Source organism: Melospiza melodia, chromosome 4 (genome assembly GCF_035770615.1).
Source record: "Melospiza melodia melodia isolate bMelMel2 chromosome 4, bMelMel2.pri, whole genome shotgun sequence".
Taxonomy (NCBI): domain Eukaryota; kingdom Metazoa; phylum Chordata; class Aves; order Passeriformes; family Passerellidae; genus Melospiza; species Melospiza melodia.
Window position 1 is genome coordinate 59,509,121 of NC_086197.1, and position 27,094 is coordinate 59,536,214.

A 27,094-nucleotide genomic window follows, 5' to 3' on the forward strand; every position below is an offset into this window, starting at 1 on the left:
TATAGACTTCCCCTATGCTTAATACAGTGAATTAATTGTTTCACAACAGCAGTTTGTTAAGCATAGGCAGAAACCTCTAAATGTTAGCCTTGTATCACCGGTGTTTTAAGAGAAAGGCTGTGGCCAAGTTTTAGCCTGAATCATACAAAAATGCTACAAGTGCTGAGTATTTTCATTGTTTTTCAGGGTGTAACCCTTCAGCCACATTATTGCAAGGGAAATCAGAGCTGGATCCACCAGCCAAACATAATCTGATCTAAGTAAACAAGATGCAGAAATAAACTCTTTCAGCTTCATGCTCAGACAGGAATACTAATTTTACTAGTATGCAAAAAAGGCTATCTTCCCTCCCATAGTTCAGATTATATTAATATTTCCTTTTCAACACACTAATCTTAAAATTATCCTTGGCTAGGGATCACTGTTGAGGGCTCAAGGGGCCCTTAGCAGATGTTGATTCTTTAACTGTGAGTGAGAGTGACTGTCCACTCTGCAATGCAATTATCTCATTCACTTTACATTCCCATCTGTGGTCAATTCAGATTAGCTCGCCTGAGTGTCCCCATTTAGACAAGCTCCAGGATAAAAGGGTTTACTGAAGCAGAGTCTCCTTGACAAGATTTTAGTAAATTAGTAACTTATTTTAGTGTTCATCTATTCAGAATACTGCTAATAAATCACTTGGAGACCTCAACTATTGTTACTATTTGCTATTTATAGAAGAGGCATATTTGCAGTTTGATTATATTCCAGCAACAAATTCCAACATGCTTTTAACTTTTGAAACATCACATTACCACTGTTTTGCTGTGGGATGCGTGTCTTACTGAGCATTTTATTGATCTCGTGCCTTCCCTAGCGGAAAATCCTTCATATGTTCTGCCTTTCTGTTACTGCATGCAGCCTGCCTCTCTTCCTTGAGGATTTGGACACCAGTCCTACTGGTTTTACCTGATTAGCTGTGTAGAGCAGAAGTAAAATGTGTATTTCTACTCAGAAGTCTGACCAGGACAGTGAGTGGTTGTAACACTCGCTGCTGAAACAAATAGGAGTTAAAGATGGTCAGTAATTTTTATATTTGAGTCCTACTTTTGGGTTGTAGAAACTTCAGCCTGGTTGGGCTTTTTTCCCTTTTTGGCCCGGATAAGCTTGACTTTCAAGTTTATCATTGTTGTCCCTAACTACAGCTACATTTTAATTGTGCTGAGGTCCTTCAAGGGTCTTGTGGGTAACAGGAGATTTGAGTTCAGTTACTTGCAGGACTCCACAAAGAACCCGGGCAAATATGCAAGAATTACCTCAAAACAGCCTGGGATGTCAACCCATTAGAGGACTGCAAGCATCTTTTTTAATTGTCCTGTGCCACTGACATCTGCACAGAGAGAAATCAGAGGCCCAAACTGATGAGCAGGAAAGAGGAATCCTGGCAGGCATTCAGAAGTGCTCAGGATGTGTGAGGACATAGCTAGGGATGTATGTTTTCAAGTCCCATCTCTACACTTTGTAGAAGTGCACTTTGTAGGAAAAATACCTCTTTAAGAGTGTCTTCCTCGTCATCCTATCATTGGAAAAACACAAATTGTTGGGCTCTGTTCAGAAATGCCATGTGCAAAATTCCATGTTCAGCTAGGCGTGGTTGGGGGGTGGCCAAATCCTGTCCAGCTCTTTGCATTGTATCACTAAATCTAGAAGACATGGGAACTGTTGTTTCATAAGCACAAGAATAATGATTCGTAGGGGAGTAGTTAATGAGATGAAGTAAATGAGGCTAGGCTGGAGTCAATAAAATTATATAGGAGCCTAGAAATCTCAGGCTGTGACAGCTGGCAGTAGCTGCACACTAGCAGGACACCATCTCACACCAGCCTCCTTGCTGGTGAAGTGCATCCCTTGGTTTGGTCCTCAGGCTTTCCTTCCTGCAGGGAAGCCCATCTTCCCAAGCACTGTGGGGGGTTTCCAAGCTGGTGCAAGTTTCCAGCAGTGGAGGATGGGAGATTTTCTCTTTAAATAATGGTGCAGGAAGAAGTGAATCAGGGGAAAAGGAGAAACTTTAGCTTAGTTTTCACCTAGTTGTGACAATCCCTCCCACTCTCCCACAGGCCATTCTAGAGAAGTGACATGTCTCCTTATGAGGCCTCCTGGCTGCTCAGCATCTCTGAAGGACAAGGGCATGTGAAGAGCAAGATGCTTCTCCAACCTGCCCCATGATCCTCTGCATGATTTGTCCCATTACAAGTAGCCCATAGGATCGTCTCCTTTCCTTCCTGGATTTCCCAGTGCTCTGGCACTTAGAGGTTGGCCCTCTGCTTGGCCAGCTCTTGAAATGCAGCCACCTCTGGGATGGAGCATAGCCAGTGCTTAACAGTGCATATCACAGTCCCCCATTTGGAGCAGCAAGTTTCTAACAACTGCTTCTGGATCGACCTCCAATTATGGCTAAAACAAATTATTCTTTGGAGGGAGTTTGACCAGTCTGTGAAAGGGGGGATATTGTAGGCTGCCAACAGCAGGAGGGAATGGGTCCCAGGGCTCCAGGAGACCCTTTCCAAACTTCTTATGAAGGATGTGAAGAGCACTGTACCCACATGAAACAAGAGGAGTTTGGGTAGGCAGAATTTAATTCTCTAAATTGGCATCTGGCCTTGCTAGCGGGACTATTGCTTCCCCTGAGAAAAGTGCCACGGGATTTTAACAGTGCCTCCGGAGCCTCTCTTCAGGCACTGCACCCCACTGCTTCATTTCACAGCTCATTTTTGGCATGAAGAGAAGGCTAGCTCACTTATTTAGCTCCCAGTTCTCTGGCTAGAGAGTAGGACTGCCATGTTTCTCATTGGGATTCCTGGATGCAGCTGGTTACATGGGAAGCGTGTAACCTAAAGCAGTGTATTGACATGTCTCAGAAGTTTTGGATCAAAAGCTCATTTGTGATTAATTGCCATGCAACAGTAGGTGTCAGTGTGAGATACCCACTCTAACAACATTCAAAATCCTACACAAATGGTAAAGTTCTCAAATTCTCCATGGATAACATTTTACAGGAAGAAAAGAAGTTAATGTCCAGAACCCAGTTTACTCGATGTATATGCTGTGAGTTGTTTACCACCAGTCTCTCTGCAGCATCCCTCATTCCAGTAATCGAAATCTATAGCTATGGCTTGAAAGAGGGCTGCTGCTCCTTGTCACCTTTTTGACAGTGTGCAGTTACATATAATTCCAACAAGTGTTCTTTTTCCTAGAATTTAGTGTATCTCATGGTAGTTCAAGCAGACAGTCCTATAGACACAAAGCCTTTTCATTATAAACAGGAGCAGTTGAAAAATATTCATGGAATTGTGTTATTCTTAGGCTGAAAGAAAATCCCCTTGATCCTCAGTACCACTGCAGTTGCTGACACACTAACCTGCTGCCTTTCAGGCTTTTGCAGTGGTGTGTTGTGCTCAGAAGTCCTTAAAGAGGTTATTCTGCAGCTCTGGGGAGTGAGCCAGCTTTTCTTACAGCCCTGCCAATGAAGAAGCAAGTCCAGTCCTTTGTCTGGCTCTTTGGAGGTAGCTCCAGGTTTTTTTTTGGTCCTCCATATGCACAACAGGTACTGCTGGCCAGCCAAGGCTGAGAACATAAATCTTTTATGGGGATGAGGAAAGGAGGGGAATTGCTGGAGGGATGAGTATTTAAATACCATCTTTCTTGCTGATGGGTCAAAGGACTTCCTACCATCAGCTGAGATGTGCACGTTCATTTTCCTGGCTGGGCTAGCACAGCCTTTACTTTAGAAATGGTGATTCTAGAGATGAGAAAAAGGCAATAATTGTTTTCCTTGATAGCCCATAGCCAATGAGATCATGCATCTGGAGGGTTCTGTGAGCCAAGAAACTGAGTGTTTCTATCTGTTTGATGAGCAAAAGTAGTGGTTAAGCAAAATGGAGCCATTGTGGAATAAATGGTGAATTATTGGAGAAGCACTATTAACCGGAGATGAAGAAATCCAAGAGGATTGAGCTGTAGTGCGATTTTCCTGATAAGAACATTACTTTTGTGATCATTGACTGCATGAGGACAGGAATGACCTAGCAGTGTTTCATTTTCATCTAATGAAATTGTGTAGTTGAATGTTGAAGAACAGCTGGGAAGATGGCTCTCATCTGGCTGATTATTGCCAGAGATTTCAAGGATCCTGGAGAAATCCCAAGGGTCTTCCCTAGCTCTCCTTGTGTGTTTTCCAGCCCTCACTGGTCAGCTGCTGCATGAGAGTTGGAACTTTTCCTGGAGAGCTTCTCACTTCTGAGAATGACTGAATACTTTGAGATTCCCAAAAGACAAAAGTTACCTTGGTATAAATTAATTTGGGAGAGATGATTATTTGAAATAGTTGTATTTTTGTCCTGAAGTCTTTGTAAGATTGCATAAATTTTGGATTGTAAGGCAAGGGATTATTTGCCTTGATTTATGTGCTATAAAAGACTGCAGAAGGACTGGAGGCATGGGCCAAATGCTGTCTTATGTCAAATTATATGAAGGAGCCTTGTTAAGGCTGCTGCCATTTCTCCAGCATCTCGGGGAGCTCAGGGACTGCTGGTGGTGCTACACAGTGGCTTACTGTCATGGTTGCCTGGGGATGTTGATCAAGTGCCAAATACTGTGGCCTGCAAGATTCCAATGTTCACTGTGATTTTAGTGTCTTTGATGGTCTCCTCTCCTCTCTGCAGTGGCAAGGCAGGTTTTCCAATTTCTGTTGCTGTTTCACCTCACCCAGGTGATGCTGAAGTGCACACCATGGGGGCAGTCTGACCTCTCCACAAGCAAAAGAGGCTCTTCTTTCCAGCAGTCCACTTGGTCTGACAGGCAGAAAAACAAAGTGTTTTAGAGGAGCTGGTGGATAATACCTGCTCAGCTTAGGCTGATGAACTTTCCACGCCATGTGATTTATTTGCAGCATCTGCCAAAAGCTAATGTGTCCTTTTTTAGCCTAGAGTCATTGCAATGAACATAGCACAGAGATGCACATTGGTTTCTCTCCTAAAATCTTGTTGCTCAGTGTGGTAATATATGAAATAAATCTGTTTTGTCAGTAGGAGGTACCAGCTTTGTGGCCCTATCGGCCTTCTTCACAGGGGTACTAATCCAACAGGCTTAAATTTGTGAAGCAATGAGATTGTTTTCTTAAAGCTTTCAAGAGATTAACATTTAAGGTGTATCTCCAAAAGGTGGTTGAAGTTAGACAGTGGTTTCAGAGGTTTTTAGAGTGGACTGATGGGCACGGACACGGATACACAGGCAGTGCAATGGCACAGGGCCCATTTCTGTAGCAAAATATTCCTCTGCAGACACAGCTGTGCCCTCTAGGAAGAGCCAAGGAGAGCCTGGCAGACTATGACCACACTGATGCAGAAAATCCCAGAAACTAAAATACTGACCAGCAGGGTAAATGCCAGCATAGAGCTGCACCCTCAATGCTGAAAGTGGGAGACAAAAGCAGCTGCCTTCAGAGTATGTGTCTCTCAGAAGGTGTAGGAAGGCAGAGAATCTGCTGGCTGTTGCCTGCACTAGCTCTGGTGTTTAAACTGTGCATCTGACAGCAGGTGTGCCTGAGCTGCTCCTGCTGAGGGAGCCCTGGTAAACCAGGCAGCTCCTGTGTCTGAGGCTTCCCACTGTAAAAAAAAAAAAAAAAATCCTCAAAGGTGTCAGGACAAGTAGGACTGTCCATGTTCCCTAAAGGTACCAAATCAGATTCATTGCTGCAGCTTGGGTCTTGCTGCATGGCACAGCAAACCTTCAAAGTCAAGCCATCCTCATATGAGCAGTAAGACAGTCTCACATCAGTCTTCCCTGCACTGTTATGGTGTGAGAAGTTTAATTACTCTTTCCTGGGAAGGCACAGGGGACAAGCACAGAACAGTCTTAGCTCCAAGGTTCCTCTGCAGCCCGAAGGTCACTGAGCAGGGGTGTGGGAAAGAGGTGTGAGAACACTCTCTTTGAAGGGGGAGCACCTCACTGGCATTGTGTTTCTGCAGCTAAATTTACATCCAGCTCCATCAGTCAGGCCTTTGTGGTTATGATGAGCTTATTGCTTCTAGCACATTTCTTGTGTGGAAGTTGAAAGCAGACAGTGTGGCGGATTGACAGTTGGCACACATATTGCATCATTATAATATTTTTAGTTACCCATTTCTACAGATAAAATTACTCCCTGGGATCTTTCCATAATGTTTACCAAGAGAATTGACTACTTATAACTTTTACATCTAGTGAGCAGGAGAGTGCCACAATACAATTTCCCTACTGAGCTTCTCTGAACAAGAGCAGCCAAGGCTGAAAGCAGTTGCCACCTTTTGGCAGTGCCTTCAGGAGAGTTCCTGGGCTGTTGGATAGCTGGGCTGGCTGGAGGGAGGTGCAGGGGCCAGGGTGCAGGCAGGCAGTGGCTGGGGAATGGCAGAGATGTACCATGAGTGGATAGAGCATGGACTACCTCAGCTTGTGCCATCGTTTGAAGTGAAAGCCAAGGCCTGTGAGCACAAGCAGATGTGAGGCAATGCTGGGCACACAGCTGGGAATGCCAGGGCCCGGATGTCAGAGATAAGGGCTCACTTTCACCTCAGCCCCAGCACCAGGCAAGTGGTGTCTAACCTCAGTTCTTGTTGTGCTTGAGGGAAATTTTTTGAGAGGCAAAGGGCTGAGGTCCTGGATGTGCTGGCAGAGCTCCACCACTGCATTTACTGCCCTCATTTTCAGAACCTTGTCCAGGCACTAAATAAATCAGATCACTTCCAGTGACGTGGAGATTCCACAGGGCCCCAGGATACAGACCAATTAAACGCATTTATTTAGTGCCTGCATACCAAGAGTCACTGCAGACTCCTAGTGCACACCTTAACTTTTCTGTCAAACACTTACTTGGACATAATCCACCCTTTTGTAAAGTGGTGCACATCCCTGATTTCTTTTGCTGTATATCTGGATAAGACAACAAACTTTGCATTCTTTTTATTCATACTTTTTTTTTTCATTTGTTCCTGTAAAATGCATTGAAAGGGATAAATCTACCAGCAAAAATCAAATAAGCCAGTACTGAATTTATCTAATGCCCCTGAGCTAATTACATGAATCACTAATATGGATGGTCATTGTTGTAATTATAGATATATTTTCATGCATTCAGGTCAGACAATACAGGGTAGATAGAGTTCATCAGTCTCTTTTGGAAAGAAACCACACATCACTTCATGCAATGTTACCACCATGGTTTTCACTTAAAACCAAGTAAAAATGTGGTTATGTTTTTAATATTTGTTTATTGCTTTTATTTTTGCCATATTCCTGTTTGTTGGCTTGTTCTCATGTGTATATGCTTCTTGAGTCTTCTATCCATTTGTCTTCTATCCATTCTTTATCCATTCCTGGCTGAGGGCAGGCTTTCAGTTGGAGGTGGGAGCATGGCACCTCTGGCCAGGTGCAGGGACCCAGGGAAAGGCACATGCACAGCAGCTGCAAGACTGTGCAAGCCTCTGTAACTCTGCCTGTTTCTGAAGGTCTATGAGGAAGAAACTTTTGTGGATCACCCACATCTCTTCAATGTCCCTGGCATTTGTATCCCACAGGGTCCCATTCCATTGCTCTGGACACTTGCATCTTGACAAAAGTCCAGGCCCTTGCAGCTGCATTCAGTGGAGGTGGGCCCATGACTCATTGAGAAACCTTTGCTCCTGGCAAGTCTCTCATTGATTTTGTTGACTTCCTCAGGCAACTTTGACTTCACAGTTTATTTTGTTGCTGTCAAAATCATTCATTTGCATTTTCCTTCCCACTGTGGAGATATATATAAATATGTCCTTTTATTGCCTCTCACACATAAACATATTAGGGTACTTCTTGCAAAGGGACTCTATGTATTTATATATCAAGGTCATTGTGGTGCAAGTGGTTACTTGAGTGCACCACATCCGTGACTGCTGCTTTATTTATATTCAGGGCTACATTGCTGCAGGAGGAGTTCAGGCTTCTTCTGCCACTAGAACTTGTGAAATAATCAACACAGCAAGAATTGCTCATGACAGCCCATGAGGAAATTGAAACCCTGTGGAAATTTATTAGAGGCTGTCTATGTAATGATGTGACCAAACTGCAGACAGCTGCAATGGTCTGGCTGAAGAGCAAAGTATTTTTACTCCATGGTATGTGCAAGGTACTGTGGGACAGCTTAGCCACCTCTGCTCCCTTGGAGTGGAGTGGGCTTCCCTTGGGATTGGAGTGGGCTCCCTCCTGCCACCAACATGCATCGCACTAAGGGGGTCAGGTGAACCCAACCCTCTTGAGGCACAGCAGTGACATTCCTCTATCAGACACCACAGACTTCAGCTCCTATTTGGCTGTGTAGAGAGACTACCACCATGCCAAAAAATCTCTGTGCATCTTTTAAATCACTCCTCAATTGATGTTGCTTCATGCAAAGGTTACTTTTATAGGACATGGGAGCCAACTGCATCATGCCACATCTCACAGAAGGAACATTACCCCAAGGACTAGATATTTTGTTTCTTAGCAGTTCTATTTGCCTCCTGGTTTGTGACATGAGTTATTGCTAGATACTTAATTTTAAGTGGAAGCTGAGATAAAGATTCAGTTCCTGGGACTGTATTTAAGAAGAATCCCAAATATCATGAGATTTTTGGTGAGGTAGCAACACTGGGAACAAAAACATCTTTCTGATAGGATATAATATGGATGTAAAGCACAGAAATGCTGGGGTGCTTCAATGTATTACTTCTGACTTGTTTTACAAAATATAATATTTTAATTAGTGCATACATTTCAGAGCTACTGGTGTAAAGATCAGGGCCTCCCTCACTTTGCAATCATAGGTGAGGCTATCATACTGCATAAGTCACATTGTCTGCCGAGTGTTGAGATGCCAGGTTTTGATGTTTTGATAGAAGGCCTTGTACACAGAGATGGAGACTTGAGTGGGAAAGACAGAAGCCTGGTCACCCTGGGGTGCTTACTGTTGAGGCTTGCTGCCTACAGAGTGTCTGGGGTCCTCTGCCCAACAGAGTCCTGGCTGGACAGTGGCACTAGGGAGACAATGGGCTTGTAAAACCACATCATCAGATGCACACGCATGTTGACAAAGTGTTCTTTTCCATTTTTCCTACACACTTCCTCTACACTGCTAAAAACTGAATTTTATTTTGGTTGAGAAGATTGCTGTAGCTGGGAGTTGCCAGAAGAACCAGAGGTGTGAAAACCTGATCAAGTCTGCTGTGCAAACCGTAGTTCATTAGCAAAGAGGATGCTGAAACCCTGTGCCCATCCTGTTGATGGGGCAATTGCATGGAAAAGCCCAAGAAGAGGTAAAAGCAGGAAATCTGGCACTGCCTGTGTGTGGATTTGTGATTGGGCTGCTGGAAAGCACAGGGGTGTAGACCCATGATAGCTGTGTAAGAGCACTGTGGCCTCAGTGATGTGCAGACTCCTGAGACCAGCTGGGATAAATTATGAGATGTTAATGATTGAGCAGGAAAATCTTGCTGGGAAACACATCCTTATCCTTATTATGCAGTGTCTGAGGGCTTGTAGAATCCCAGCTGAGTCTGTTGTGTCAGAGCAGAAAATTGCTGTCTGTATGATGCCCTACATATTATAATGACCAGTTAGTACTTCATTCCATCAGGGCTGCTGGGGGCTGGGATGGAGGCATGGGGATGTTTGCTGTGCTGGCAGCAATGACACCAGGCTCACTCTGTTCCTACTCTGCAGGGCACAGTGTAGCTCCCCAGGCCAGGGCTGCTGGGCACAGCCAGAGCAGCACAGGACAGCCAGGAGGGAGCAGCTGGGAGCCTGCACCCCTTGGGAATTACAGACAGAGTTCATGTTTAGCATCACTGTTTTCATGTAGCCATAAAAAGAAATGTTTGTAGCATTTTAGGGTCTGAGCAGGAATACTGGCTCCATTGAAATCAGCAGCACAACTCCCCCTGAATTCCACACAGACAAGATTTAACTCTGTCAGTGCAGAGGCACTCAGGGTTATTGATTTCCTTGCTATGATTGTCTTTACTAGAGCCACAAACATCAGTCACATGAATTAAACAGGGATAGATAAACAAGGAAAACTGAAAACCTGAGAGGAAAGTATGCAGCTCCATCTAGCATAAATTGTTCCCATTTATATAGTTTCTCCCCTGTTCTCATCTGAATTAGGACAAACAAAGAATTCTCTGAGATGCAATTTATGTAATATCAAGAAACCCAAAATGCTAGTTTTTACTGAAAGTTCTTGACCCAGCATTTTCTGTCATGTCCACTAGGAAATCAATGTCTTCAGATTGGATTTTTCCCAAGGAATTTTCTTTCTGTATCTGAAAACATCTTGTGTTCACAAAACCACTAGCAAGTAAATGTGATCAGAATGGCATTGATCTAAATTTGTGTAAATAACAAGCCTTGGGTTGAGGTGCAAGACTTGTTGTATTTGGGGCTCACTTGGGTTTCTATTGATATCTGGTTTATATTTTTATTTTAGGAAAGAAAAAAAAACTCAGTCTATCTCTGAAAGAGAGGGGAGAAAAGACCTCTTTTGAAACGTGTTACTGTTTATTAATAGCTGTCATTGGACTCAAAACTTCTGCACAAGGAGCATGCTCACCAGCCTTGCCCTCTGACCACCTCTCCCAGTTGACCTTCTCCCTTACCTGTGTCTTTCTGGCAGAGGATGCTCAGACACCTTTGGGAGGGAGGGAGTGTTTGCAGGAGGGCAGCGCAGAACTGCAGCTATGATGTGTTTGCCAGCATGCAAGGCCCAGCTCCAGCACAGCCCAGCCGGGCTGTCCCCAGCATGCTGGTGGCAACTGTGCTTGGCGGGCTGGCAGGGCACACAAAAGCGTGCTGCCGCCGTCCAGCTCCAAAACAAGGCTAAATCTCCTTCCAGGCTGACACAAAGCTTCCTCTGGCTGGCTTCAGGCAGCCCTGGAGAAAAGCCAGGTCCCAGCCAGGAGCAGTGCCAGCAGTGGTGGGGCTGATGGAGGCAGCAGCTGGTAGGCAAAGCCTGCGGGCAGCCAGCTGGCAGCACCGTGGTCATTATTTCCAGGATCTGTGGATCCTGGTCAAATAAAAGGAAAGCCTTCATCAGCTAAAGCACATCAGCTGCCTTCTATGGAAGGAGGGGATTCAGGGGCAGGAGGCTGTGATCCCTGATAGCAACAGCAGCAAGTTGGTGCCTTGCCTCTCACTGGGCAGGAAACAATGGTTGCCTCCTTGCCGCCTGCAAGAGGCTGGCCAGCATTTTGGGTGGCATGAATGATTTCAGTGTGGCAGCACTGCAGTTTGAGGAGGTTTTAACTCACTGCTGGGAGTAGTGCATGGAGCCATTAGCTGCATCACACCCCCAAGCGCTCAAGTGATTTGATCAAATGTTGTTTATAATTATTGTAGTTCATCAAGCTGTCGGTGACTGTTCAGTGAAAAACTACTTAGCTATTCTGAAAGTGTCACTGTAAGTTGAATGTACCAATAGTGAAAATATATCAGAGATATGTTGTTTAATATCTGTGATAGTCATATAAAGTATATGCTGTTTCTAATTCCTCACTGTAGGCCGCTAGACCAAAAACTTTAAAATAAGCCTTTTCAAGAAAATTGGTTGTTTTTATCTAGTACTCTCAATATTCAGCTAGAGCCAATATTTACCTATTCAATCAGAGTGAAGTTAAAATAAAGAATGAATGATAAGTATTTGTTTAAACTTTGGAAGCCCCCTCTTTCCTTTCTTTCTTATCTCGGTTTTCTTGATTATCAACTTGCTGTCACTAATTGCCACACCTAATCACTTTTCCACTAGGAAGCAGCCTGGGACTGATAGGAACCAAATATTTGGAAATATGAGCTATATTGGTTAAAAAATACACCCATTCTGGGAGAGGGAATGTTAATGAAGAGTTCCTCACATGCACATCACCCAGCAAGGTGCTGGTTCCTTTGCTGGGCCATGCCACGAGGCCAGGGCACCCACCTCTGATTTGAGTTAATGGCAAAATGTCACTTGACACCCATAAAATCCTTACTTCTTGTGGAGAGGAATGTAAGGGATCATGGGGGCTCACCCTGTGCGCACTGATTTGGAGTGGATTTGCTGCTCCCACTCCTTATAGAGAGGGTAGAACATCATGAGAGCCTGGTGCACACTCCCAGAGGATGCTGTCATTGCCATTTCACCCCACGGCCCACCCTGGGACTGGCTGACATCCTGCTTTCTGCTTCACCCACCGTGTTTCTCTGCCAGGTGATATTCCCAGCCCTGGCACCGCTATGTTTCTCTGCCAGGTGATATTCCCAGCCCTGGCACCGCTATGTTTCTCTGCCCAGGTGATCTTCCCAGCCCTGTCACCGCTGTGTTTCTCTGCCAGGTGATATTCCCAGCCCTGGCACCGCTATGTTTCTCTGCCCAGGTGATCTTCCCAGCCCTGTCACCGCTGTGTTTCTCTGCCAGGTGATATTCCCAGCCCTGTCACCGCTGTGTTTCTCTGCCAAGTGGTATTCCCAGCCCTGTCACCGCTGTGTTTCTCTGCCAGGTGATATTCCCAGCCCTGTCACCGCTGTGTTTCTCTGCCAGGTGATATTCCCAGCCCTGGCACCGCTGTGTTTCTCTGCCAAGTGGTATTCCCAGCCCTGGCACCGCTGTGTTTCTCTGCCAGGTGATATTCCCAGCCCTGTCACCGCTGTGTTTCTCTGCCCAGGTGATATTCCCAGCCCTGTCACCGCTGTGTTTCTCTGCCAGGTGATATTCCCAGCTGTGTCACCGCTGTGTTTCTCTGCCCAGGTGATATTCCCAGCTGTGTCACCGCTGTGTTTCTCTGCCAGGTGATATTCCGAGCGCTGTCGCCGCCCTACGCCGCGGAGGACCCGTACAGCGCGGAGGCCCAGGCGCAGCTGAAGATCACCAACCTGCGGGTGCGGCTGCTGCAGCGGCAGGGCTGTCCCTGCCTGGCGGCCAGCCCGGCCCCGCAGCCCCCGCCAGCCCTGCACTACGCCATCTACGACTTCATCGTCAAGGGCAGCTGCTTCTGCAACGGCCACGCCGACCACTGCATCCCTGTCGCTGGATTCAGGCCCACCAAAGCAGCTGGGGTTTTCCATGTGGTACGTACGTGCACCCAACAATGTCTCACAGCACAACACACTGCAGGAAAGCAGAATTTTGAAAACAGTAAGGGACTGTATAGAATATGGTGTAGGTCCAAGTACGCAATATTTGACATTTGATGCCCTGAGCTCCAAGCACAGTGAGCAGAAATGGTCTTTACAAAGGGGGTGGTCTCCATGTGGGGCTGAAGCGCTGAACTTCCTTTGTGTCTTGGTGTGGGACTCTCATCCTTTTCAAAGGTGCTCCGCAGTAGTTTATTTATTTCAGGTAAATCTTTAAAAATAATTAAATTGCTGACATCCATCTTTCCCCAAATGCTGACTTGCAATAACACAATATCTAAAGGATAAAAAATGCAGGGCATTTTGGTAACAAAGAAGGAGGAGAGCTTCTCTGAAGATACGAGGCATCACGTAACTACCATTGCTTCTGGAGGATCCAAAGATAATGGGTTGGGTCTTGAACCAAGGGGATAGAGATGGTTTTGACTCTCACTCATGGGCTTTCTATTGCACTTTGCAATACCTTTCTCCGGAAAAAAACTCTGTGCTCTGGTTTTGAGAGGACTCCCATCACAAGAGCTCTGAGCTCCAATTCCTAAGGACCCACCAAGACCTAAACTCCAGGGAAGCAAGAGGCACTAACCCATAGGGCAGGTGACAGGCACAGCAGTGGCCAACACATTGGATGCCTGTGGCATGGCGTGCCTGTACCCAGCCAGTCCAGGGACACTTGGTGCCACCAGCACATCTTATCCTTTCTGCTCATCCAGGCTGGCTCTGAAAGCTCTGGCTTTGCTGAAGGAAGAGCAGTAGGGAAAGACAGAACAGCCAAACATACTGTACTGAATGTTAGACTGAGAAAGATGGTTAAAAAAAACAGGCAGTTAGTCTAGGTAAGGAGTCCAGCTCTTTGGGGAGCTCTCATTTCACTTAATTACAGTCTCAGACATGAAGCAGACAGGATGTTTCCCTTCCACTAGAGCTAGCCTTGCAACATCTTGAAAATATACCAGTTTGAAAGCGTGCAGCTCTGTGATTGATAAGAGTGTTTCAAGTAGCACTGCTCCGCTTTCTGCAGATGTCCCCTGAGTGAAAGTCTTTGAAAGAAGGTGTTTGCTCAGGATTATTTTGGTGGTATACAACTGCATGGGAGCGTGCCCTGGAGCACCACTGAGAGTTGTAACAGAGCCTGCAGGCAAATAGGCCTCCAGTACAGTTACAGGCTGTGGCAACCGTAGTGTGCAGGTAACAGGCAGGGCTGGGGGAAGGAAGCAAGTGCCAAAATCACACTGGAAACAGAGCAAGAAATAGCAACAAACCCCTGTGCTGGCCCCGAGGGGGAAATTCAATTCTGGTTATAAATGCTTATGTGGCAGGAGTCCCAAAGGTGACGTTTCTGCAGTGAGGCTGACTCATTTTGCTGTGTCATACTGTGCTTTACTTACCCCCCATCCTGCATGTCCCATGAGGGCTGTGCCAGTGTAGGGGTGACAATGCCTCGTGGTTTGCAGGGAGGGTCAAGGTGTGGTAAGAGCTTTCCTCTCCCAATACCACCTTTTCCATCATAGAGCCGGGGCAGTTTTGGCTGAGCCTAGTCCATGCCTGGCTCCTGTGGCATGAGGCTACTGCTGTTTGGGGACTGCAGTGGCACCCACCTCCTGCAACCCAGCCTGGAGTTTGCCAGTGCATTGCATCAAGATTGGAAGAGAGAGCTATTTCCAAGGTGATAGGAAGAATTCATCACACATGTGAATGAACAGAAAAGGGACAAAAGATTGCGATGTCCATGGCTGTTTAGGTGGTAGAAGTGAAAAAACTTCTGAAAAGAGAGTAGGATTTCAGAGAGGGAGCATTTTTATCCATTTCAGCTAAAAGACTCACAGAAAACATAAATCTGAAGAATTATGACCAGTCATTCAAGAGGTTGATAGAGATTTCAGTATAGTCTTTATGAACCTCTACCTACCAAGGGTTTTATCAGAACCATCAGTGTAAAACTGAGGACAACAGAAGCACAGTATCATTTCACAATACGATTATAAAATCTGGTTCTGTTTTCATGCTTGTTTAGACAAGAGCACTCCTGAAGAATATGCCCTAAGTTACAGTTAACATCGAAATCAAAGCATGTTTAAGATCGTTTAATAATAAACCGAACAACTTTTCCAAAAAATCTTTGTGGCAGTTTTCTTAGCCCCCCACTTGTTCTCAGCCTATAGGCAAAATCCTAACTGCAGCCTTAGTTTCAGTCCCTGCCTGGCCAGCAGAAGACACAGATGTGATATATTTATCTTTCTCTTGGGCTGCTCTGGGCAGTAAATGTGATATATTTATCTTTCTCTTGGGCTGCTCTGGGGAATCCCAGCAGCACTGGGCACAGCTGCCAGATCTCAGTCAGATCTCACAGAGTGAGCAGAAGCATTTCATCCACCTCACCCAGAGACAATCTGACAAAAGAGTGTGAGTATGTGGGAATGCTGGGGGCTGCTGCTCTGGCAGGTTTGATGCAGGATCCTCACCCAAGGGGCCAGGATGGTCAGCATGGGACATGGGCCCAGCTTGCTGCCACAGGATTCCTCCCATTGGATGTATTTTTTTCTTGAGATCTTGGCAATTTTGTTGAGAAAGTGATGGTTTTGAAGGTAAATATTGTGAGTGGCTGAAGTGAGGCCACAAGTCCACTTGGCCATGAGATAATACTTACCTGGAACACCCTCAGTGTGTGGGCTGGGATGCAAACAGGGTGGAACAAAGAAGGGTTCCTTCTACCCTGGCAGAAGCAGCTCTAGCTTCATTTTCTGGGGTGGTGAAACCTCTGTCTGCAATCTGTCTGAGCCAAGTCAAAGCAAAGTTCAACTTGACAGAGTCTGGTAGGAGATTTCTGTCCCGTCATCACCGTCTAGCTGCAAAACTCTCCATGATGCTCCTCTCCTCGTGGCAATTCCCCCACCTACCCTTTTCCTAAAAGAGAATGGAATTTGTGCAGGAAAACTCTGGTTTTGCACCAGAAATGCCATGTCAGCCTTTAGGTGAATTCTGAATACACAGGTGGAACTTCTGCTCTAGCAGATGGTGTATTTCCATGAGCTCCCGAGAGAACACCTGTCTGCCTGGGATGGCAAGGGCTGCTCCTCATGGGTAGTATGATCCTGTCTGTTCCTTGTTGGACATTTGTGTGCAACAGGCAACCGTCAGGTTGATACAGATACACTTTCTCTCTTCCCTACTTCTCCCAAATTTATTCAAAAGGTCACTACTCAAATCTCATCAGCAAAAGCCCAGTGCATACCCAGGAAAAGATATGCATGTACAGACAGACCTCCTACCATACCATGCTAAGCAGCTGGTCACTTCTTGAGCTGCATTACATGGCAAACCACAAATATGAGCAAACAAATGAGTTTACATAAATAGGAGATCCCTCCTGATCTTCAGTGGACACAAGAAAACTGTTTTTTCCTCTGATCTGTGGCACAGGAGCTTCTCACCCTTTGCCAGTACCTCTGCACATGGAGCCATTGCAGTGCATGCTTGCTCTGCATGCCTCTTACCAGCCAAAGCTTCCCCGTGGCCTGCTTGCAGCAGCGGCAAGTGGCACGCAAGAGGAGAGGCAAGTGTTGTGTAAGCCTGGATAAGTAGGATCTTGCAATTTAGGAATCCAAAGTGGGGAAAGCAAACCCAGAGATCCTCACCTGGGTTCTGCAGTTCTGTTTCAAGGTGAGAGCTGGAGTTCATCCATCTCAGAGACTCCTTGGCCCTCCCTGAATGCAGATTCCTGCAGCTTAGCTAGCTGATCTCTCCAAGCTTCTTCCATAGTTTTGAAGGTTGGGATCTTGGGTGGACTAAGATACTCTGCTAAAGCACTTCTGTAGTTAGGCAGGGGAATATTTCCCCCCACTTCCCATGTGGCCAACCCAGTGGCTGTTATAAATTGTTATCATGCTACTGACATCAAAAGATGCTCAAGGTCTTCCAGAGCAACGCTGACAGAAGCCTATTGTACAAGGAATTAAAAAAAGCCCTACTGCACAGCCCCCACACCCTGGACAACAAGCTTTGTATTCTTTCACAAGAACAAGATAGGATATGAGAATTTTCTCATGCATAAATTTGGTTGTCTGGTGCTTTGGGAAAAGAATACCTCTCCATGTGCTGACAGCCACCGGTAGGCATTGGTTCTAAAACTGGCACAGCAGTTGAAGCACAACACAGTTTAAAAGCTATGGTTAGAGACTCAGTGTGAATGCTGCCATTTTCCCTTAGGCTAGAATCGTGCCCATTTTCCATGAAAGCTAAAAAAAAATAAAACAAGAGAGAGAGAGAAAAAAAAATACAGTTTTAACAGTTCCAAAAAGGAAATTCTATTAAAAGCAGTTGCCCCTCCCAGCTATTTAGACTGTTTATGCTATCAGGTCTTTGGGACATTGATTTTCTTTTAGTGTGCATTTGTGTTGGACTCCATATAGTGGGTGAATTCTTACAATATAAATCAATTTATAACAGGTGACTGAAAGCATTTTTCCCTCAGTGCAGCAGTCTTTGTCACTGCCTAACATTTTGGAACATGATAAATATGGGGAAAAGGATTTTATAGGATTCAACTAAAGAAAAAGCCCTATGTATTTGCAATGTGAAAGGAAGCGCTGGAAGGTTATAATTTGGCAACAAAAGGCTCTGGAAGGAAGCATGGCCTAGCAACTGTCTTTGTATAGAGAAATCAGTCGCTCGTTTATCTTGCAGAAGGCAACTTTTGTAACACTCTTTGCATTGTGCCCTCCAGTGACTGACGTTGCGACTGGGCTGTCAAGCTAAGAAGGGGAACAGTGTGAAAGTGAACTGGATATAAAGACCCCATGACAAAATGAAAAATGTTATAGGAAGGCCTTGCTGCTTAAATGTGTCAGGAGCCGTGTGAATGCTTAAAGGAGTGAGACGTACTGGCAATTGTGTTTGTGTACTTAGTGATGCTCCATAATGACCCTAGTGGGTATGCCTTACAGCTAGCTATAAGCTGAGGTGAATGAAAAGGGCAGAAAATATGTGCTTTTCCCCCTGTCAGTGCACAGGGATCAGACTCTGAGATTCTGCCTTCAGAAAGGTGCTGAGATGCTGGGGAAATCCTGAAGGCCAGGTATGTCATTTTCCCATCTACCTTGTGTCCCAGCAGAGCTGCTGGGCTGGGTTCTCAGCCCCGTCTCCCAGCTGCTCTGTGCCATGACAGGGTATTTGCATGGCAGACCAGTCTCACAAGTGGCCCTCCTACAGCTCTCACAGACATTAATTTTGTCCAGTGCAGACAGTCTGTTGGCTGTTTTTCACCTGCTGCCACTTCTCCTTGTATTACCCCTTCTTGACCTTTCTCATATTTCTACCTCTCATAGGATTTCTTTATTACTAAAAAAAAAATACATGTCTACCTATGGGCTGCAAGAAAGGGCTTGCTACTATCCACCTTTTTTGTTGTTTCCAATGCATAAAAATGTTTGCTGTCATGCTGGAATTACGTAAAAGAAAGAAGATATTTTCTTCAGTGGGATAAAGCTAGGTTGGAGAGACATTTCAATGCAGAGCTGTTTTGGGTGGTAGTAATTGTAATGCTATTTTAAGAGAACAAATACATCAGCCTGAGGCAAGGTTTTTGAATCACTTAGGTCTGACTTTTCATTAAACTTCTTTGAAAAAGGAATATGGAAAAGAAGGTACTAACTAAATGGTTGCACTGAGAAGCAAGCTACTAAGGACTGTTTCCCTCTGCTCCCTCAGTTTGACTGCCCCTTTAGCTTCTTCCTTAGTGGGTCTGCACCCCACACTCTACCTGGCTGAGAGGGGTTGGGGCCACTGTGAGGGGACCTTGGAGAGGCAAAGCTTTCTCAGCCCATTTAAGTAGCAGCGCTGCAAAGGCACGGCAGTGTCAGAATTGGGAAACCTGCTGCCTTTTCCAAAGCTTATTTCCAAAGACTGGGGTCTGGGTAGCTGCTTCTGATGCAGAAGCGGGGTCAGCCAGGCCATTGCATCTGCCAGGCCTCTGCAGGCGTTCACCCAAACAGGAATCCCACTGAGATTATGGGTGCCCAGCCCTGCAGCAAGCAGGGGCACACAGGTTTGCAGTGTGCATTGCAGGCTGGGCTACTGAACAGCCCTGGCAGGCCCTGCCCAGGTGAGCAGAGGCCGTGTGGGATCCACAGAGGGATCTGCACTTGGGAGGGAGCAGCTGATGGAGGCAGGTTGTGATAAACCCTGAGGAAAGGAAACTGCAAGGCAGCACCCTTAGGGTACGAATGGGGAACAGGTTCCTCCTGGCCCAGCTGGACAGCACCCGCTGAGTCAGGCAGGAGCCCGAGCCCACGGGCCTCTGTGCTGGCCCTGTGCTTGCCTTTGCACAGACAGCAGAATTGTGCTACTCTGTTATTTTTTAAGCTTTCCAGAGAGACCATTTGTTTCCTTTTGCCCGGGTGCATGGCGCCTTTACAAGCAATCTATACCAGGAGTGTCATGCCATGCTCTGCCTCTGAGTCTATCTAGATAAACACCAGCTGCTTGATTTGCATCATCTCCAACTTGGCTCTTTTGCAGCTGTCCTTGCCACAGTGTGAGAGACCACAAGCCTTCCATTGCTGCAACAGTTTTTTAATTATGTACAACTTCTTTCCTTAGAGTTCACATGCAGATTAATATTAATATATTGGTGCACAGCTATTCAGTGGTTTATTTATTAGCTCTGCATGCCAAATTAATGGTGGCACAGCAGATTCTTGGAATACCCATCCTATTCTGTTTTATTTTCACCCACCTTTCTTTATTTCAGCAATGCAACAATGTTCTATTCTACAGTACCTGGGCTTTCAGAAAATCCAAGCTCTTGTCTTTAGAGCCATGAAAGCTCCTTGGTGAGGCATTTTGCCTTGCTGTCTGCTGGTGTCTTGGGATGCTTAATCCTTTGAGGGTTTCTGCTGAGATGCTGCTGAGTTTCAGATGAGTTTTTGGATTATTAATGCTGAGCAACCTCTGGATGATTGATTGAGTCCCCACTGATTCTTTGTGTGGCTTTGGAAAGGAGCAAACTGAATTTGGAGGGTGAGACTACAGGCTGTGGGCATAGAAAGGGGGAGCACACATCCCCACAGTAATCACACGTGTCCTTATGTCTGAGACAATTTCAATTGCAATTCTGCTCCCATGTCCTTCTCACTTTGGCATCATGATTGCAAAAGCACCAAAGGACCCTCTGGTTTTGACCATGGCACCCTCTGACTCCTTACAGTCACCTTCCCTTCTTGATCATGTGTGTCCTGGGTCTGGTGGGTCCCTCTACCCTTACAGCTGGGACAGTCCTGTGAGGAAGGGTTTCTGGAGGATGTCTCTGGCCACAGATGTGGTTCAGGCTAGTATGTCTAGCCCTAACCACTCAATGGCCAAGGGTCTTGCAAGAAGCTCCTACCAAAAGTGGCATCGAAGAGTTAGGACACCATCAAAACCACCAGAAGATGACCAGTATAAATTCAGTCATCTTCTGTTTCCATGCAGGTTTTAAATATGTGTGAAGAGATTCTGTGACATTGGCTTGTGTGTGCACCTTGCCTAAAAAATATGAGACAGAAATTTATTGGTGAGTGGTAATTTAGGAAAGGGAGGTATCTGAAAGCTTGAAGAACATTTTGTTGGTTGTAGCAAAAATGAAAATATGAAAACACAAAACACACTTTGAGAACTAAATATACCCTCCACAAGTTTGTTGTTTCTTTTCTATGTTTGCTTCTCATTCTTTTCAGACATCAGCACACATTTAAGCTTATATCAATACAGTAAACCAGGCAGACCAAGTAGTATCTGCAGTGAAACCAACTAGTTCCTGTGATGAGGCCAGATAGCACAGAAAACCATGTTAGCTTAGTATTTTCACTTTAGCTTAGATGCTTGTGCATTCTGACTCCATCCGTACCTATGCATTGCTTACAAAGCACAGCTGCTGTTTGTATTTTTTGATGATCTGATATTTTAATGGGACAGGAATGAATTCAAGAAGTTTTTGAAAGATCTTGCTATTTTCATTTCTGCTTAAAACTCTTGGAAAGACTTTTCAGGTCAGTTTTGAAATTTTATCTGTACTGGTTACATTTGACTTCTGTAAGATAGCAACTGAAATAAATTAATTAATCTATTCAAATTAATAAATCAGAAAGTCACCATAAGCCAGGAATGTGTGTGGTGTGTGTGTGTGTGCACCTGTGTAATAAGCAGGAGCTGTTTACAACATGTTCAAGGTCCTCTTCTGTTTTGTTTACTCTTCAGGCTTTTCACAGGAACCTTTTTGTGTGGCAGTCTCGACAGCAAGTGATGCAGTTAGGGACAGCACGCTTGTAAAACCAAAGTTAAACTCTGTGGAAGGCAGCATTTTCCAGTAGCAGTTAAAGCCATGCCCAGCTCCAGGCTGGATCACCAGGTGCCCCAGCCACCCTGTGCTCCCCTCAATGCCAAAAGCAGCAGCAGCTGGTGCAGCTCCGTTGGTTTTATGGCCAGCTTGTGGCATGAGCACAGGGCCACGCTGGCAGCACAGACTGGGGCCCCTGGCTCCATCACGAGCAGCAGGAGAAGCTGAACTCTGCATTTAAAAGCAAAATGTGGAGCAGAGTAAAGCTGCAAACACAGGCACATATCAAAATAGCTAGAGTAGGCAGCTACCTGCCATGCTCCATGGGAAAAGGCAGGGCCTTCATTCTTGCCAGCAGAGCCATGCTGCTGCAGAGCTTGGTCTCGTTGCATCCAGGCACTGCCGGCTGCTCGTGCCCTCTGGCCACATCCTGTTTTCTTTGCATTTGCCAACGGGGTGAGTAATGCCAGGGACTGACAGGGCAGCTGGCACCAAGTGTGCTGTGCTGGCTTTTCATCTCCAATTACCCCCTTACACTGGGCTGTCTAGCTGTTAAATTATCTGTCATGAACATGTCCGAGTATAGTCAGTCACGGGCCTTGTGCTGTCCTTGATTCTTCCTTTGTGGGGCAAAAATTCTGCCTAGGATGAGTAGATATTTATGTTTCAGGGGGCTGATTTTCCTTTTTCTCGTACTTATTTTTGCTGGAGATAGCTGGGCACACAGAGCTGAGTGCTGAGATTGTAGGTGCTATTCCTGCAACACTGAAAAGGTGTATTCATGTTTATGAGAGAGAAAAAGAGAAAGGTTTTACAGTGTTTCCCAAGGGTGCTTTGAATCCCGGCATTTTTTTAAATAATTTTCCTGGAAATTCATGCTGCATCTGGAAATGGCTAAAGACGCTTTTAGATCTCAAAAAAATAAAATAAAAAAAAAGTAATATACCATGAGTAATTAATTAGCAAAGTAATTACCAAAAGTAACATGTCATGGTATACAATACCATGACATGCAGATCTACACAGACTAACCTAACTGAAAGTGTAACTAGAGAATATTTGCCCCTGGCTGAACCGGACACTATGCTATATCCCTCCTTCTAGTCAATGCAACAGCATGGAGCTGGCATGCTATTTCCTGTGTGTGGGCATTGCTTGAGCCCCAGAGACTCTGGCCTTTGCTGTGGGTGACCCTTGCTCTCTTTCCCCTACCAGGTCCATGGGAAATGCATGTGCAAGCACAACACCGCAGGGCCCCACTGCCAGCACTGCGCGCCGCTGTACAACGACCAGCCTTGGCAGGCTGCTGATGGCAAGACCGGAGCCCCCAGGGAGTGTCAGTGTAAGTAGCCAGTCAGGAATGGTGTCTCCAGATCCTTGCCAGAGTGCCTTTCTCCTGTGTGTCCAAGAGCAGCACATCCTGAGGTGCTGGGGAGGTGTTTTCCAAGAAGCTCAGCAGTGAAGAGGCACTGCCACACCCCTGCCCAGCACCCACCGTGTGTGTGTGGCCAGGACAGCCCTGTTTGCACAGCCCCTCACTTGGCAATCCTCACAAGACCGCCATGTCTGTTCGTTTGGCCTTTCTCTGGGACCCAAGTGCATCTCCTGGGGATAAGGTCTGCTGCTGTGGGCAGTCTGCAGCCTGCCAGGGTACCTTGGAGCTGACAAGGGGCCAGATTTGTCCTCTCCATGGACATCCTGACAAACACCTTTGCAGGAGGTATGACTTTCTGCTGCTGGGTGTGGGCTCTGCTCACCCCTGGGCACTAAGGGCAGGATCAGCCATGGGCTCTGGAGGTTTGTAGATCAGTTCTGCAGTGCCAGGGGGGATGCTTAGGGAGAGTGCTGCAAGCAGGGGAATGCAGAGGTCATGGAGCCATCTTCTTCAGTAAGAGCAGCAGTCTAGGCAGAAGGGTGCTGAGGACTCCCCACACCACCCCAGGAAGGCTTGCAGGCCTACTGAGTGCCATCCTGCCCTGGCTACAATGCTATCCATACATAAGCAACCATCAGCCTGCCAGTGTGGGCTATGGTCATGCTCACTGCAGTGTGGATGATCCCTGAGGGAATGACAGTGAATTCCTACTCACACCAGCAGCATTGGATGAGCAGGCATTGGAATAAGTCTCACTTGACCCTTGACTTCAGTCGTGTGGGCATGCAGACTTCCTCCACTGCCAGCACAGGGTAAGGAGGATGCTTGTACTCTCTCACACACCTGTCCTCCACCTGCCTCTTTCCTCCTCAGCTATGGAGGAATATCCTGACAGCACCCTCATGGCAAATGTTGCATAGGGCAGTGCTGATTTCTAAAGCTGGGAGAGAAGGATCCTTCCTCAGCAGGACCAGTAAATGTGGGTCTCTCTGTTCTGGCCTGACCACCTGTGGCTGTCCTGGTACTGGAAAACCTGTATTGGAAGTAAAAGAATTTTTAAAAATCCTTTTTCTTAAATGTTATCTCCAGAGGTTGGGAAATGTAGATGAAAATGTAGTGCTACTTCATGCATTTGAATGAATAACAGGTTCATAGGTTAAGTCCCCATTCCAAAACATGGTTTGAGTTTTTGTGTCTCTTTTCTATAAACCGGTATCTTTCACTGCCTTAATGAGTTTTTCTGTTCCCTCTGGCTTTGCCTCAGCGTGCAAGTGCAATGGGCACGCCGACACTTGTCACTTTGACATGGCTGCGTGGCTGGCGTCGGGCAATCGCAGCGGCGGCGTCTGTGACAACTGCCAGCACAACACGGAAGGACAGCACTGCCAGCGCTGCAAGCTGGGCTTCTACCGCGACCTCAGGAGGCCCTTCTCTGCCCCAGACGCCTGCAAACGTAAGTCAGCAGCCACGTGCTACTGAGGGGCTTCTCAGGGGGGAAAGTGTCAAACCAAAGGTGAGATCTTCTTCCCCCTCCTTGGAGCAGTCTTCTTGCTTCACTTGAATCCTCTGTGATACTACTTGCAAAAAGCAGCGTGGGTGAAAGTCTGTAGATGCTGTTGACAAATCTGTCCCAAGGATCCCTGTAGCCTGAGGGCAGGGGAAGAGAGATGATTAATTTACTTTCTCCTATTGCTATTTTTGGAGAGGAAAAGCTGCATCTTGTTTTCATGTTCTCCTTGTTTGGTAGTTGTTGCAACCTCAGAACGGGGTTCCTCAGCCAGCAGGGGGGCAGCTGATAAATAGCATCGCCCACCAGTTCGTGTTCCCAGCAGCAGCAGGTGGGTATGGAAGGACAGACAGGAACACTGTCTGTTAACTGATATTCCAGAAGGTGGGACACTGAGGACGCAAGACTAAAAGCAATGACTCAGGCACATGTGCAATTAAATCTTTCCCAAGCAAAGAAGCAATCCAAAAGCCACACTCCCCAAGGACCACTGTGAGGATGGTGACTCACCATGAGGCACACCAGATCCCCAAATTATGCTGAGAACATTTTACTGGTCAGCTAAATCCAGGGTGCAGGCATGCCCTCCTCTCTGAGCCTACAGCCACCCACTGGCTTCACCACATTTCTCCTTGCTGACTCACTTACTATGAGGGGGGACCTTCACAAGTGACAGAAAGAAATCCAACTGACACCCTGCCTGTGTCTTTTGAGGAGACACTGAGCACGTCTCTCTCCTCTCAAGGAGAAGTACCTGCATGTAAAGGAAGAGGGAACCCTCCTGCAGTGAGGAGCTGCACCCCAGGCTGGGAGGATGTGTGAGGTTTCAGTTGTTCATTGAGGTCTGGTGGGGAACAGCTCCCTTTGTCCTGCTCCCTTGCTGCATATAATTCTCATGAGATTCCTGGCAGTCTGTTGCAGAGGTCCTCCTCCTCTCCACCTTTCACTCATTGCAAGGAGGGGCAGCAACAGCTGAACTGCCTGTTTTACAGCCCTAGTTCTCTTTATGGAAATGGAATTGACCACAGTTCATTGCTTGTGTAAATAATTACTTCACTGCTGTAGTATGTACACAATGATTTTTTTAAACAGTGAATTTAATGACTTTAAAAAGTTTCATTACCTACTTGTATACATCAAAGTTCTAAGTCTCCTCTGTAATATCAGATACTTTCCCTCCTTAATTATAGCCAGAACTTAGGCAATCAACTTTTGTTTTGGAGTCTCATTAGGAAAAAAAACAGGCTTAAGTGTTGTATTTACACACAGAGCAGAGGCTATGTGTTTTTTCCTAATTTATGGATTCATCCTTGCTGATTAAAAAAGAAAAAAGAGTATTAATTGACTGCTGGTAGATAATGCAGGACAGAAGACTGAAATAAATGTTGCATGGGACCTTCAAACTATGAAGCATCATTGTACTGTGCTTCTGGTATCTTTGCTGGGGTTGTAATTCCTGATATTCTTTACAAGCCAGCTCCCATCAGGGGAGATTATGCACTTTTCTGAGGCACGTGAAGCTTTGGCCCTGAGCTGAGTGTGGTTTTCTGGCCATCTAAAGACACCACCCTTTACTTTGGAAGCAGTAAAAGTGGCTCTACCTCCTTTGTCACCTCGTTCAGTCCATTGAGGTAGGGGAGTTCATGAGGGACTCATTGTAGGCTTGTCCTTGTGCCAGACTGCCCAGTCCATAATCTGTGGCTGTTTGCAGGGTCCAAGAAGAAGTCAAATAGCACCTCCTGGGCTGGCCAGCACTGAGTGGCTTTTCCTTCCTTGCAAAGCCAGATGGGAACCAGAGGTCTTAGGACATATTGCTGCAAAGCAGCCCCAGCTCAGAGGGAAGGCTGCCAACCCTGTGCACGTGCCTGTGTGCAAGTTAGACCATTGTTGATGAAGTCAGGCAGTACATCACATAATTAACTATGTGTTAGCCAAATTCCAGAGTTCTTGATTAAAAAGTTTCTCCCCACCTTTATGAGCCAGAGGAAGCTGTGGATGTTAGATGATTAATGGGTATTTTTGTTGACATATGCCAGTGCTCGGTTCTCTTGGCTTTCTGCATTCATCTCTGAATCTCTGGCCCATGGCATTCCAATTTCCACATAAAAAAAAAAAAAGACTCCATTACTCTTTAATGCAACAATCCACTCTTTAATGCAACAATCCAGCTTTATGGACCACTAGATACTCATGAACTCTGGTATTTAAAAGCCAAAGATAACATATACTTAACAAGAACTGAAAGGTGCTCTTGAGTATAGTGAGAAAAAGTTTACATTTATTTACCTTCTTCATTAAGTACATCTACTTCATCACTTTTTTTTTTCCGCATTTATGAATTGCAGAGCATGATAGTCCTTCAAGTGTCTGAGGAAGACAACTTTTCCTAGCACAAACTGAATTCCACAAATATAGGGAATATCTGAATGCTTTCTTTTCAGAGACCCTGTTACTCCAAACTCCCAGATGATTTTTCTCTGGGCTTTTCAAACCCTCACAAAAGCACTCCTCCCTAAGACCCCTTCACCTCTTCACTTCTGGTCTCCTGCTGCCAGGAATGCTCCCTGCACCCAGAGACTCAGCATCTCACAGGGGAGATGGCAGCTGCAGGGCCATAGAGAATGACTAATGACTGTTAAATTAAATTATATAAGATCAATTACAGCCTATGCCTGGAACATTTCCAAGCACCATGCCATGGTCTGCAGTAACA

At 45.9% G+C, this 27,094-nt stretch overlaps 1 protein-coding gene across 1 annotated transcript in view; it reads left to right on the forward strand.

Moving 5' to 3' along the window:
• NTN4 (netrin 4) overlaps nucleotides 1-27,094 on the forward strand; it is a 47,456-nt gene that overhangs the window by 7,629 nt on the left and 12,733 nt on the right. The window contains exons 3-5 of the mRNA XM_063154860.1: nucleotides 12,847-13,125; nucleotides 22,715-22,841; nucleotides 24,139-24,327. Coding sequence (XP_063010930.1) covers nucleotides 12,847-13,125; nucleotides 22,715-22,841; nucleotides 24,139-24,327 — 595 coding nt within the window. The remainder of the gene's footprint in view (nucleotides 1-12,846; nucleotides 13,126-22,714; nucleotides 22,842-24,138; nucleotides 24,328-27,094) is intronic.